Source organism: Nicotiana tomentosiformis, chromosome 12, assembly GCF_000390325.3.
Source record: "Nicotiana tomentosiformis chromosome 12, ASM39032v3, whole genome shotgun sequence".
Lineage (NCBI taxonomy): Eukaryota > Viridiplantae > Streptophyta > Magnoliopsida > Solanales > Solanaceae > Nicotiana > Nicotiana tomentosiformis.
In genome coordinates, this window is record NC_090823.1 from 40664484 (window position 1) to 40680065 (window position 15582).

At 34.5% G+C, this 15582-nt stretch overlaps 1 protein-coding gene across 1 annotated transcript; it reads right to left on the minus strand.

Annotated features, from left to right (window-relative positions):
- Nucleotides 1–1237: 1237 nt before the first annotated feature.
- LOC104087887 (uncharacterized) lies at nucleotides 1238–10556 on the minus strand. Its single transcript, XM_009592453.4, has 15 exons — nucleotides 10387–10556; nucleotides 10224–10305; nucleotides 10104–10150; nucleotides 9934–10023; nucleotides 9786–9839; nucleotides 8169–8246; nucleotides 8006–8074; nucleotides 7769–7924; nucleotides 7528–7654; nucleotides 5946–5986; nucleotides 5456–5545; nucleotides 5272–5376; nucleotides 2124–2300; nucleotides 1739–1848; nucleotides 1238–1625 (listed from the first exon to the last, which is right to left on the minus strand). Exons 1-15 carry the CDS (start codon nucleotides 10420–10422, stop codon nucleotides 1550–1552), a joined length of 1338 nt encoding a protein of 445 aa, XP_009590748.1. The 5' UTR covers nucleotides 10423–10556; the 3' UTR covers nucleotides 1238–1549.
- Nucleotides 10557–15582: the final 5026 nt, after the last annotated feature.

Genomic DNA, 15582 nt, shown 5'->3' on the forward strand with positions numbered 1-15582 from the left:
TGCCTATTTGCCACCCCTAGTCATTAGCAACTATAAAACTAAACAAAAACTGTTACACTCTACAACTCATGAAAATGTTGATTTCTGTTTTTAGTGTCACCAAACAGACGAGAATGTTGATATCTCAAATAAAAAAAAGAATAGAACGAGAGTCCCCTTAACACGAAAGCAAAAATCCAGCAAAGGGGAAAACAAGACTAAATGAACTTCACGAAAATACACACACATTCTCAACCTGCTAGCAATGTTTGACTAAACACGAAGTTTAAAAAAAATACCGACTTTTAAAAATTATGATCTAAAACAAGCCATAAAAAATTGTATGGTTATAAATCATCTCATTACTGATAAACGGAGAAGTTTAAAATTAAATTGTTTCTAAATATGAAATATGACATTCTTTTTAAGGACATACTAAGGAAAGTCTGATATATGAGTTGGGATAGAGAGAGTAATGAATAGTTTTCACGTTTTTCTATTTATTCCCCATGTTGAACAATAAAGTTTAGGGAATCTTACAAAAATATTCCAAATAAGTCTCAACTTACTAATCTCTAGCCATTAATCATAAACTTACCAAAACTAGCTAAGCACATATAAAAAATGAAACCCAAATAAAGAAGATTTTTTCTCTCCAAGAATCACACGCAATGATCTCCTTTTATATTTTTAAGCGTTGTTAGCAACATTAGATGTAAGACGAAAAGAAAATTTCATATATGAAGTAGGAAATAAGGTGATGAAATACAAGTGTTTGTGTGTGTGTGTGTGTATATATATATAAAAAAGATTCCAAAAATCTAAGCAAAAAAGGTCATTTTCAATGGGTTTGATTGAAATTCATTAAAAATTTATAGATGAGTCAATATACAAAATTTAAGAAAGATAACATGTGATTTGGACTGATTTGGTATCAAAATTCGTAGTTAAAATCGAATTCAATTTTTTTTCTACGACACATGTATTAAGCATATATCTCACACAGAGATATACATGTGAGACATTTGATACAAATATAATACATATGTAATATACAGTGTGATACACATCATTTTTTCATGTTCATTTTCTACATCGAATTTTCAATTCAAACCACCTCAAAAATCCACCAAATCATCCCCAAATTGAGATTCAAACTCCTTAAGATGCACCAAATCTATTCTAATAACACCCACCCAAAATAAAGCAAAAATTTAACCCTTTTTTTTTTTTACTACAAATAGCTAATTAGCTAATATTGGTAATATTTGGCTAATATTAGTAATATTTTATGAATTGGCCAATTTTTGTAATAAGCTACTTATAAATGGACATAGCTGGTAGTTTCCCTAAAGTTTATGTATACATAAACTAAATAGTATAGAACACATTGCCCCGGGAAAAAAAACCACATCCGCGATTACAAGAAGGAAAATAATGAATATTTTCTCAAGTGTCAAATAATTCATACAATGATTTTTCCTTTTCTTCCTTTTTTTTGTGCCTTCATTGCCCATTCGCCATGTGATTGTTGGCTCAAGTTCACAAAACCACTTCCAATCTTACACTTTCATTGGACTCTAACCGTGCCATCTTGCTTCAAAGTCACGAGACTGTTCTCGATGTTCCTTAGAACAGGTGTATAGCTGGAAAATATTTAAAGGGTAGTTAATAACAAAAAGGTTATCAGTGACTCTGTTTATGAAGATGGATTGCCAGAACAAAACAAGCTTAAGACTAAGCGAGATTAGATGCATACATGCGAGTGAGACTATTGTATGCTTGCGTGGCCTGCTGGAGCCGTGCATTGAGCTGCAAGATTTCAGCAGACAGTGCTTCTGCTTTGCTCTGCTCTTTAGCTAGCTGACTCTAAACGAATAACCAATTGGAAGGACATCAATGAGAAAAAAAGCTGTGTCATAACCAACTATTCAAAAGTTGCTGTATACATGCACGAATGAAAAGAGTAGCTCTTTTATTAAGGTTCTAATGCATCCTCATGATTGCTATTTGACCTAATGAATGTACACGGCACAGGTGACAATTGCCTATAGCATTTCAAGATATAAGTGAACCAGATTCAAATTCAGATAGCACATGGTAACAATATTCTATAAACAATGAAAAAGATTTCGATAAATTACCTTGATGGAGAAGATTTCAGCATATTGTGTGCCTTGAATTTCATTTTTGCTGCCTTTGATAGATCCTGAGACGCCTTGCTGGATTAGGTTGTTTGCAGTTGCTATTGCAGCTTGGTCTGTCCTCAACTTATCTAATATGGCACGAAGCTCCTCATTTTGCTTGAGACAATCTTTGACCTGCATGGGAGTACCTCAAAAAAATAATGCCTTTGACCAAAAGAGAAAACCATTCGGAACATTGGAGCTACATTACTGTGGGTGTAATAAATTACTATAAAATTTGAAGAAAACAATCTCATTCACCAAAGAAAGAAATACATTCAACCAACTGATTTCATCTAAAGGCAGAAGTTAGATAAATGAGAGTGTCGTTCTATATAAGAATTTTGCTGAAGCACAGCTAATGCTGGAGTAAGGAAGAAAATCATGTGTAGCCAAAGGAGTATTTGACCAAATATCATCCCTAGTTCTACCCTAACTTCATTTCGTATTCCACTTAACAAACCACATCCTTAAAGTTTTCAAAACTTAGCCAAAATTATCCCCACCATTAATTTTTCATCTTTTCTAACAGAATTCTCTCTTTCGTTACGTGCATTGCTTCGTCTTTTCTTCTTCTAAATAATTTCCAATAAACAGTTCAAAGACTAATTGGCCGGACACTAAACCAGCAATTCTAAATACCTTCTCCAAAAATTTACCCTTTCTTCTCTTTACATTCAAAACCTCTCAGATCCAACCCTTGTCACTAGATTCCTCATATGTAAAGAAAGATCAGGAGAGAGAGAGAGAGAGAGAGAGAGAGAGAGAGAGAGAGAGAGAGAGAGAGAGAGAACGGGAAAGGGTAAACTATCGAGATGAGACTGTAGAAATAGAAAATCATGTAATAAACCTTACAGATATATGACATGCACTTTATCAAGAAAAATGAAACCATTATTCAATTTATAAGCTAAAGCCCAGAATATGTTCTTCTTTTCCTTCGTATACCCAGAAAACTTGACTTACTTAGTATGGTGAGTTTGGTCTTAATTTAGCTACTAACAAAGAGATGCAAGAAGTTGTATGGGAAGAAGGTTTTGATCGGGCAGTTTGGAACTAAAAGACTCATTCCTGATCCCTCGATGGAGAAAGAGCTTAGAGCCAGAAACTATTGAAGGTGTTACAGTTTTGCTAAAATATTTCATTCAGCAATTGGTTTTGTTCTTTAAAGAGATTGTGGGGGGAAAAAAGGAAAACAAGAAACGAGACATGAAGTCCACGTGATAAATGGATGCTCCGTTAGAAAAAGCTGAAAAAGCAAACAGAGGATGTTTTTGGTTAAGTTTAAGGGTTTGTTGCCTGTTAAGTGAGATAATAGGAGGATGTAAAGAAAGTTAGGGTGAAATAATAGGGATGATCTATTCTGACTTGAAGAGAGGTTAGACATCTTTTTTCTTGTCAATGGTACTATTAGCGCTTCAAAGTTTGATATCAATCAACAGATGTTTCTTGACACATAAGACCAAGACTATTGGGTTTGAGAAGGGTTAACAAGTTGCAGGACTGATTTGCCTAGTTCTTCCCAGTAACTTATGCAATTATCCATACTTTTTTATTGGCGAAATACATAAACGGCCCCTTTAAGTTGTCCTTAACGACCAAACAAACACCTCAACTGACCCATTTACCATTTAGACACTTCAAGTGGCTATTTAGTGTATCAAGTAAATACCGGAGTGCAGCAAACCATATGTGTGAGTTACACTTGCTAATGACGTGTCAAATGAACCAATTAAAGAACGACACGTGTAATTTGAATTAAAAAAAACGAAATACATTTAAAGCAAAAAAAAATCTTTTTCCTTACTTTTAACCAAACCACCACCCCCCCCTCCCCCCTTCATCTTCTTGCTTTGACCTGTCAGCGTCCCCCATCCCCTTTCTCCAAATCCACCTTCATCCCAAGTCCCAACAAATTAAATGTAGCTACTGACTACACATTGAGGAGCGATACGTAAGCTACGCTACTTTAAGCCCAATTTCAAAAATTGAAGAACACAAGAGTAGAAGAATATAGCAGTTTTCTTCGGCGTTCTTCCGACTTGCTCAAATTTTTTAATCCAATCTCAGTTGTTACTTCACCACGTGAGTCCAAACTTGAAATGAGAACTCTAATCAACACTGATATCAAACCCCGATACCCAATTTTTACAAGCAACAACAAAATCAAAAGACCCAGTCGTTGTCTTCTTCGAATAGACTTCAAAAATTTCGAACCAAAGCCAATCGAATCAACTCCAATCGACCTAAATCCGCAGATTCCGTTTCACAAAGAAGTTTTCAACAAAGGTTTCAAACACCCAATCAATTTCGACCTCCAATTTTCAGATCAAAACAACCCAGCTTCTTCCACGATGTTGGACAATGAAGAACGATGGAACACGAACTCAAATTTCAAGAGCTGTGATGGGTATCGAAGACTTCGTTCCAAATTTGAAGTCTAGAGCAATGGCAAGGATTAAATGCAGATCAATTCATCGTTTTAATACCAGATAATGAAGAACAAAGATGCATAACAACGCACTCAAGCAAATTTTTCTAATTTTGTTTAAATTTTTTTGTAATTAATTAATTTTTTTTTTAATTTTTTGATTTGATTACTGAAAAAATGAGTTCATGCACCCAAGACTTTGTTAGCAAACACGCATATGCCACATCAGCAATATGTGTTTACTTGATACACTTAATAGCCACTTGAAGTGTCTAAATGGTAAATGGGTCAGTTGAGGTGTTTGTTTGGTTGTTACGGACAGCTTAAAGGGCCTGCTTATGTATTTCGCCTTTTTTATTTCCAACCTTATGAGAGAAACGGCACTCATAGTTCCCTTCCTCCAATCCAACAACCTTTTTTTTTGATAAGTACCAATCCATCACCTATTTATTACAATCGAAGATTATGTTAAAAGTAAGGTATAAGAGATAACAGCAGTTACTTACAGTAGAACCATGCAATGTGGTCTAGCGAAAGTAAAGCATGATTTACCACTATTGAAGCAGGACACGGAAGAAATTACATAGAAGAATATCTTAAAGATCCTGCAAAGTAATGTGCATAGGCACCACACCATCTGTTCATCCTCATTTAACTTCAAGATCTTGAAAATACCTGATTCTCCCACTGCACAGCCACCCCTAGAGCTTCTTGATGAGCGGACGAGAGATTATAATTTTCCTCAAATAGCCTCTCTATCTCCGAGGATTGTGAATCAATCTGAAAACAACAGAATAGAATGGTTTCCAATTTCACATAACAAAATGAGAAGAAAAAGAAAGACAGATAGAGGTTTTACCTCCATTAGAAGTTTCTGCCGGCTACTTTCCAATCTTTCAATGGCCACAGCCATATCATGTAATTGCTTTTCAAGCCTCACCTTGTCTTCCTGAAAGGGTGGAATAAGACCTTAAACTAACATCATTCCACCAAAACTTTATAATACATAATCTCGTTTTGAACAGGCGTTATAATATATAACCCTTGGACCATAGAGTTACCAAAGTACAACGGAACTTTTTTGAAGGGGCCAAAAGGATAAAGGGAATTAGCTAGAAAGTTAGCATGGTAAATAGACCAAAAGAAACAAAAATGAAATTGAGGAACAGTTTTACAAAGCAAAAACTGAGTCAACAGGGCAATTACACACAATGGGATTTAGCGGCATGATTTAAAAAACAACAATTTTAATCTCACTGGACGAGCATGTTCCTTGTCTACAGAAAAACATAATAAAACTCAAATTTAAAACGTTCAAAAATATTATCAACTGCAGACACATTGATTACCCCCGAGAATGTCTTCTGGGATGCCTTTCCGGTGACTTCATCTGTAATACGCATAACAGAAATACAGAAAAGATCAACAGATATCACGAGAAAGCCAACTGGTTGTTAAATGATAGATAATAAATACAAGACCAAAGTTCATATAACGCAAATGATTTCTAGTTAACTATCTTCGGTGATTCTTGTTTCTTATTCACTTCCTAAATTTTGTAGTGACTGTACTAATCTCACATTGTTTGCACCCCCCTCACTTGCTTCAATATGACCTACATTACTTTCTATTAATATTGATTGACATGAATTTATTGGATAATAACCTTCATCAATCCACATAGACTCTTCTGACATTGTTGAGTGCACACCCAATTTTTGAGCTTATAACTACTATTTTGCCTTTTCCTCCGAAGTCTTTCTTTTCCTTAATCTTGGGATAAATCTCTTGAACTAATAAAATAGCCATTGCTTTTCTCCCTCTTTTGATAAGTTTAAAAAAAAAAATTTGATAAGGACTTTTCTCCCTCTTTTTCCCCCGATAATGATCCAATAGCCATTGCCTTTATTTGCTGGCCAGAAAAGAAATAGTTATACCAACAATTCAATATTTTCAGCTATTTCCAGCATTCTATCGCTTTCCTTTCTAAATAACCTTTTAGATCTTGTTTCCAATGTCTGACTACCCTCCATCCTCCGTCCTAGATAATCTCAGGCCTGATCAACCTGCACTACTTCAACCAGAACATATCTCCACATCTATTGAAGTTTCAAAAGACCTTGTACAGGTACAATTAATTTTTTCTTTTTTCCATTTTCGACTTACTTTTCCAATTCCCCCAAATGCTAGTCTTAAGATGAGCAAAGCCAGTTGAGTATCTTCTTATCAAGTAGAATTTTTCCAACAAAATTTTTCTTCCTTTCAACAAGCTCGTACACAGTGCAATATTTCCTATGAATTTGTTTGACTTCAAATCATTTTTCCCCGATGAGTAAGAAATATTACGAAGGGGAGCCTTGGCGTAACTGGTAAAGTTGTTGCCATGAGACCAGATGGTCACGGATTTGAGCCGTGGAAACAGCCTCTTGCAGAAATACAAGGTAAGGCTGCGTATGATAGACCCTTGTGGTCCGGCCCTTCCCCGGACCCCGCGCATAGCGGGATCTTAGTGCACCGGGCTGCCCTTTTTGAGTAAGAAATATTAACTTCTCCATATGCAAATGAAAAAATAGCACTGATTATTTTCTCGTCATCACAATGAGGCCTTTTAATCTTCACAAAGAACTAGCATTTTAATATGTTGACTTTTTGAACTTTTATAGAATAATGTGTATAACTTGAATGTGGATAACGTAGTTTCACTATTCCCATGAACTTTCAGCTCCGAAAAATTCCTATTGATATTTAAAAAAAAGTCAGAAGTAAGCAAGCAGTCAAGTCATAAATAAAGATCCAAAAATTCCTTAAGCCTTTATTCGGGATGTATCATGGTTCAGCAAAAATAACAACAAACAGTAGTGCTTGTATTTACTTTTATACTAATTCTAAAAGCTAGGCACTTCAAATCTAACAAAATTGAATGATAAATACCTGAGACCTTATTGGACATAACAGCAAGCTTCTCTTCCAAATCCTGCTTTTGAGAAGTTAGTGCAGATATGCGCGCTTGCTCCTCCACTAACTGCTGTCTTTCTTGTTGCCTCAACAGGGTCATTTGCTGTAATTTTAAAATGGTATAGCAAATAAAATAAAGCATTAAGAGAGAATCCAGAAAACATAAACAAACAATGTACCTTTTTTTTTTATGAGGTAAGATAAACAAACAATGTACCTCTAATTGAGATTTTAGATTTGCTAGCTCCTTCTCCATAACATGCATATGATCTGGCGGATAATTCATTGGATTTACACCACTAACAGGACCGGACATTGCTTGCTGCTGTAATGAGTTAAGTTCTGCTCTTAGCAATGCTGCATCCTCTTCAGCCTAATCCCAAAAGGATTCACAATGTATTAAGGTATACCATTCCACGACAACTCATTTTAATGCAAGAAAATATATGCATACCCGATATTGTTCTTCTTCTACTTCCTTCACACGTTTCTTAATTGCACGAAGCTGAGCTGAAAGATCCTCCTATATTTGAATAACAGGGTTCATATGAAAAATGAAGATAGAGCAAATATAAGGCTGAAAGAAGCTATGGAATGGTAGTAGAAATGATGCGTACTCGTGCAACAACTGCTGCATCCTTTTCCATGGCAACATCCTTGAGTGCTTTTCTTAATGAAGGTACAGTATTTTGCTCCTGCACTTCGAAAGAAAAGTAAGTGAAGGCACCATCTACTGAAAAGAGGTCTCAAAAATCTTACCTAAATTCCCTTTTCTTCCTCCTTTGAGTGAATGATAAGATAAATTTCAGAGTGGTTTATCATCTAAGGAAAAGGATCCAAATGTGCAGACATACTCCCTCAGTCCATTTTATGTAAAGATCGTTGACTAGACACGAAGTTTAAGAAAGAGAGAAGAAAGACTTTGAAATTTAAACAAGTCATATGCATTTGTGTGGCTATAAAAGGTAAAATTGAAAATTTAAAGTTAAATTGTTCCTAAATATAAAAAAGTGATATTCCTTTTCTTGACAAACTAAAAAGGAAAAGAGTGTTACATGAAATGGGAAAGAGGGAGTATTTCAATAGTGAAAGAGCAACTAAGTACTATTGATGTACTAATATCTTAAATTTAAAGTAAATTTGTAGCATCATGGCGTCATCCACGTATAAACAGAATAGTGCTAGATTATGAGATAAAGACCGTATCATAAGGTAATGATATTTGTTTCATATTCCAATGTCTATGACTAACAGCAACAATGTCCACTGCTTACATCATACTTCATCAAAGTCCTTATATTCACTCCCAATACTTGTTGATAGTTTAAAGTAACAATCATTAAAGGGACATTATCAGATGTTACTGTGGCGTAACAGAGATGTGGTAACGAGTGGTGTTTGAGCTTCAGAAGGGGTTATTTTGATTGGGAAGTTGAAGGATGGCTACCTTGCTGCAAAAATTAAGTCTGGTATCACTAGATGCTGAAAATGAGGATTCTTTGCTATGGATTGGACAAAGAAATGGTGTTTTCTCTGTACAATCCTGCAATAAAATTTTCGTTGCCTTGGAGGATCAATTGGGAAGCCAAAATTCCTTACAAAGTGATATGTATCAGCTGGATATTGGCTCATGATGGATATTTTGAGGTTATTGGTCACCTTTGGCATCTCATTTTCATTATCTTTGGGATCAAACAGGTCATTCCAGCAACCAGTAAGAATCTCCTCTGCAGCTGGATGTATTTCAAAGGAAATAAGAAGCTGAAAATCATACAGAGGGCTATATGGAGGGCAAGAAACTTGAGGTGTTTTGCGGGCCAAGAAATTCCTATACAGGTGCTGAAATTTAAATATCCATGTAACTTAGCTACATGGTGTAATCTGGAGAATATGTATGATGACGGGAGACCGCTAGATTTTATAGATTCATAGCAGAGTTGAGCTTTATTCTATTCTGGCAGATGTAATATCCTGTACTCTCTTAGTGCTGGAACTTTCTATGAATTCAAAAAGGGACATTTTCGATTTCAAGGATCAGTAGAATTCCATAAACTCTTTAAAAACATTCAGAAAATTGATGACTTTCCAATAACTGATCATATAACTAATGTTTTCCAGAAGTACCCATTCTATCTATCTGTGGGCTATTTACATGACTGGTTCCGTTGTAGAATTATCACAAAAAACAGCATCCTTTCCCTATGACAAAAATGAATAAATACAGCATCATTTACCAGATCATTAAGACGCTTTTGCAACATGTTGTTCTCGGCTTCTTTTGTCTGAAGCTGAACAAGCAAAATTATAGAAGAAATCATGAACCATGAGAGATATTCATTAATACACTGACAAATTATTCTATAAGAGAAAAAAAAAAAAAACCTTTAAGGCCAGTGCTCTATTTGCTTCATCCAGTTCTGCATTATTTTTTTGAATTTGTTTCAATTGAGAAACTAAACCACTCATATCATTCTGCAGTTTGCCAATTAAGCATTCACAATAGGGAGGGGGGGAAATAAAAAATTGAACAGAAGAGAAGTGCACATTGAGACCTCTGATAGTCGAGTTGCACTCTCAGATCTTTTAATCCCCACAACCTCTGGCCAAAAATAAAAATAATAATTAAGATGAGGAGAAGAAAAGAGAAAAGGGTTCAGAAGATTAAAGCTTACCATTAGGGATATTGGTAAGATCGGGTCCAGAAGAGGTTTTGCTTAATCTCTCTGCTGCTCTCTTTTGACGAATTTCTTCCAACTGAAAAATGTTATATGCAAGATCATAAGCAGCGCAGCGCGGAAGAAACGACGACAACTTGCGCAGGTATAAAATTCTTACCGTTCGACGGCCAAGGGAGGCGTGGCGAGAGTCCATACCGGAAACCCAATCAATCTCAGACTCCTGCTTTGCCTAAATCAAATCCTTTTTGCTGTAGCCTGTATGTGTACAAATTAGGGGTGTGTGTTTGGTACGAAGAAATTCCCATTTTACAAAGTAGAAAATGAGTAAGATTACTACTGAATCATGGAAAAATATTTTTTGTTATACCAAACACACCCTAGGGGTCACAACTGCAATTATAGAACATAGTTTTGGGGAATATTTTTATTGTGTAAAAACTTTAGATAAATACATTTACTTTAATAAATTCACCTTTTATCTTGGAATATGTAAAAAATTTACTTATATGAATAATGGGATCTGTTTTATACATGATATGTATCTAAAATGCAAAATAGATTCTTTACCGCAAAAAGGTGTTACAAGACCTTCAAGGTCTAAACGGTCATGTACTGATTTTTATGTTAATAAACACGTTGAACAGGAACGAGGAGTTCCAATGTTAGTTATAAATTATAAGCCCATTAATAATATTTTAAAGTGGATTAGATATTCAATCCCTAATAAAAAGAATTTATTTGATAGATTGCATGATGCCATTATATTTTCAAATTTTGATTTAAAATCTGGTTATTGGCAGATTCAAATATCTAAGTCTGATAAATATAAAACTATTTGTAATGTCCCAATGGGTCAATATGAATGGAATGTCATGCCTTTTGGTTTGAAAAATGCCTCTTCTGAATTTCAAAAAATAATGAATGATATCTTCATGCTTTATACAAATTTTATAATTATTTATATTGATGATATTTTAATATTTTTAAAAAATATTAAAATTCATTTAAAACATTTGAATCTTTTTACAAAAATCATAATTCAAAATGGCTTAGTCATTTCTAAACCAAAGATGGCCTTTTTCAGACCAATATATGATTCTTAGGTCATAATATTTAAAATGGAAGAATAGTTTCGATCCAAAAAAGTATTGAGTTTGCATCTAAATTCCCTGATGTCATAACTGATAAGACACAACTCCAAAGGTTTCTGGGAAGCCTTAATTACATTTCTCCTTTTATAAAGGATCTTGCTAAGGATACTTCAATTCTTTATGAAAGATTAAAGAAAAATTCAAAAGCATGGACTGATGATCATAGTAAATCAGTCAGACGAATTAAGCAGAAGATTAATAATCTTCCATGTCTTACACTTGCTAATCCAAGTTGGGCAAAAATAGTTGAAGCTGATGCCTCAAATATTGGATTTGGTGGAATATTAAAACAATGTTCTCCAATTGATAAACAAGAATATCTTGTTCAATTCTATTCGAAAAAATGGAATAACTCCCAAAAGAATTATGCTACTGTGGCTAAGAAAATCCTTGCTATAACAAAATGTGTATTAAAATTTCAGACTGATTTATATAATCAGAAGTTTTTAATAAAAACTGATTGCCAAGCAGCAAGATTTATCTTTAATAAAGATTGCAAGCATGATGTTTCTAAATAAATGTTTGCAAGATGGCAAGCTTTATTAACACCATTTGATTTTGAAATAATTTATAAAAAAGGGATAGATAATAGTCTCCCTGATTTTCTCACTAGAGAATTTTTGAACTAATAATTTCTTTAATTTTTGCCAGGATATGAGGCCCGAGTATAGACCTCTTCGGGGAAGAGGACGAGGAAGGACACCTTCTTATGGCAGAGGGAATATCATTGTCCAAATTGAAAACCAACAACTAATAGCTGCTAATATAGCAGGAACATCGGATTTTAATACTGAACACCCAATGTACAAAGAATTCCTAGATTTTATGAAATCCAAATAAGGTAATAATGATAGTCCATCGTATTCATCGGCATTACCAGATGATAGCCATGAGGCTATTGAAGTTTATAACCAAAATGAGAAAAAAGAGTTAATAACTCTTTTAGAACAGTCTGGACTAAAATGGAAAGACAATCCTTGGCAACTTATGATCAGATATTTTAATACAGCATCATATGCCACACTTTCATATAAGTACAGGATGTATTATGAATTAGTCATGGCATCTACTGGCTCAGCTGAATTTCACCATTTTTACCCTGCTAATACAAAGAGAATTTATAATTTCTCTAAAACTATCATAAAAAGGATCCTAGCCTCAGATGAATGGGGGCTTAGCACATTCAAGGAAAGGGAATATACCTATCATGAGCAAAAACTCCCGATAAAATTTAATTATTGGGATTATAATGAATGCTTTAATAAAGCTCTGTTATATAAAAATGCTAATAAAAAGCATTACTGGTTCATAAAGCTTTTTTCTAATATGTATGAACAACAGATCCCAAACTGGTTCTGCAATTAGTGGATGTTATATGGTCCATCATTGAAAATTTTTTCAGAACAGTTTAAGAGTTTATATACTCAATGGGTAGATATATCTCCCAAGATTATTGATCTATAAAAAGAAGATATCTTCTTTAAAGGGATGGTTACTATGTATTTTTTTTTTATAGAATTCTCTATCCCTTGGATAATGAAATGGGATGTAGAAGTCAGTTATACAGCAGAAGGGTTCCCATACCTAAATAGTGAGACCTTAAGGACCATGCTCCAAAATCTTATATGTAATACTTTGACAAATTTTAGATGGTATAAGGATGTTTTGAGACTAATGTCAAAATTTTAGAGGATTTAAGTCATTTCAAACAAATAACTAGACAATTTCAAATGAAGAAAGGTACTATGAGCAAAGCAGAAATACTGGCTTCATACATGAGGGAGGTTAAAAAATATTTAATCAAAAATTTAGAGATAGAGCTACCAAATGATATCTCTATAGCATCTACAGATCATACCATGAAAAATGAAGTAATCATAGCAGGAGAATCTCAAGAAGAAGAAGATAATAATGACGTGGACCTCGAAGATGTAGAAATATTTCTACAATAATTCAAAGAGGTTGTGGAAGAATCTTCTAACAACAAGAATAAAGGAAAAGAAAAAGTGTAAAAACACAAGACCCCGTCTCTTAGAATTATTGGGATAATAGAGAAGAAAGAATTTAATAAAAGCAGTGGGACCTTCTGATAAAGAAGAATCAACTTTATAAAAATTGTTTGCTTTATTACTTTTCCTTTTCATCTTGTCACCCATAATGTAATTATTTTTCCGGCCATTTTACTATTTTGTTTTGTCCATTTTTGTTAGAGATCCATTATATAAGGATCTGAAATTTTTAGTTTAGGGACAGGCTTCGGCTAATAGCTCTCACCTCTCTCTAAATCTCCAATCTCTCTAGAATCTCATCTCTTGTAAATCTCCCTTGATAACAATTTTATATTTGGAATAGAAATCAGAAAAGGTTACTTGGGCACAATCCGGCGGTCTCAGGTATTTACTTTTAATTTAGATATTCATTTAGCCTAAATGATAGGCTAAATAAGTGTTGTGATGAACTTATACATTCTAGCCTATTCTTAAAACATATGTTGTTGCTAGTTTTATACTGTATCACTCAATGGTTCTGAGGTTGAGACTATAGAGTCCGAGCAATTTAATAGTCCAGGCAGTAAACCTTGGTTATGGCAGCATAACTGGTGGTCCTTAAGACTCGTATTAGCCAGGTGGGCGTTGAAAGAGTCATGAGGAGGACCGTGGTTTAAGATTTTCTTGACAGGACTGTGGCTTGACAGGGCTGGTGTCTTAGTAAAATTTTATCATGTAGTTCCATTAAAGCGATCCGGTCTTAATTTAGTATCAGAGCCATGTGAAAGAATAGAAATAGGTGAAAAGTTTAACATATTCCAGAAGATTAGGGGACCAGAAGCGAAGCCCCTAAAAGATTAGGGAAAAAATAAATAAATGTAAGGACATGAAGAAAGTAACAATAAAAATAATTAAGCCTGCAGAAGATACAGTTAGAGTGCAAATAAATAAATTTATGGGTCAGATCCTACCATATAAATAAAATGCGATAAAGTAAATTAGGTGGCTTAGCCAACCATAATGCAGAGTAATATAAATGTAAACTTGAGCAAGAGTAAAATAAAGGGATAATACATAATTACCCCATTGGGGTTGTCCTGCTTTTCCAGATGCACCCTTATACTTTGCGGGGGTCCTATGACCCCCCTAACATTACCCCCCACTTTGTTTGAACTGTAATAAATATAACCTTTTGAGATAACTACCAGTTTTAAGAAAATCAGTGGATGGCACGCACCAACCAAATTTTGACACGTGTTATTCTTTTTTAATACTATAAAATTCTCTTTTTATTCATTATTTATTTATTTTACCTTTTATTTTCCCTTTTTCCTTTCTTCTTCTCCCCAATCCCACCCCCTCTCAAGTCTCATTCCCCAGTTCGTCCATTCCCCCAATTAGTTCATTCTTCTTGATATTTTTTTTTTATTTCAAATTTCCCCCATTTCTTTCTTCTTTGTATTTTCGTTGCGCCCCTTCTGGTGGAGGAGGGACAGTCTAATTAGGTGGTGGAAGATGGTGAAAAATGAGTAGGAGACCGAAGAAGAGAGGTGGTGGCCGTCGGAGGAGCAGTAGTGGTGTGGTGGCACACTCTCTGTTTTTTTCATCAGAATACTTAGGGTTTAAAATTAAAGAACCCACTGAGCACACTCTCTGATTTTTTCATCGGAAGACTTAGAGTTTAAAATTAAAGAACTCACTGAGCATATTTAACAGAGAGACTTTTGATTTAGAAAAATCAGACATGAGATATCAATCATCAAGGGATGAGTGGATTTTAAAGGCTTAAATGGTGTTGGGACAAAGACGATGTGGACTGTGGCATTCCAATTAGTACTCCTTCATGCTTTGATTCTTCTTTTCAGATGGAATTATAAGTGGAGCGTTGATAGATCAACTGTGTTATTTCTATTGCTGGAGAAATAACTGGTGTTGTGTTCACCATTACCGTCGCTAAAGAGAATGTCTACGACTACTGGTTGAGACATTCATAACAACGTGAAAATGAAGAAGAAGAAAACAAAAAGAAAAATGCTTCAAAATTAAAGGTTTAATATTTTTTTCCGCTTCGTACTCTACTTCAAGAGAGTGTATTCACTCTCTAGTTCACATAACCCAAAAAGGTGGTATTTATTACAGTCCAAATAATGTTAGGGGGGTCATAGGACCCCCGCAAAGTATAAGGGTGCAACTGGAAAAGCGGGACAACCCCAA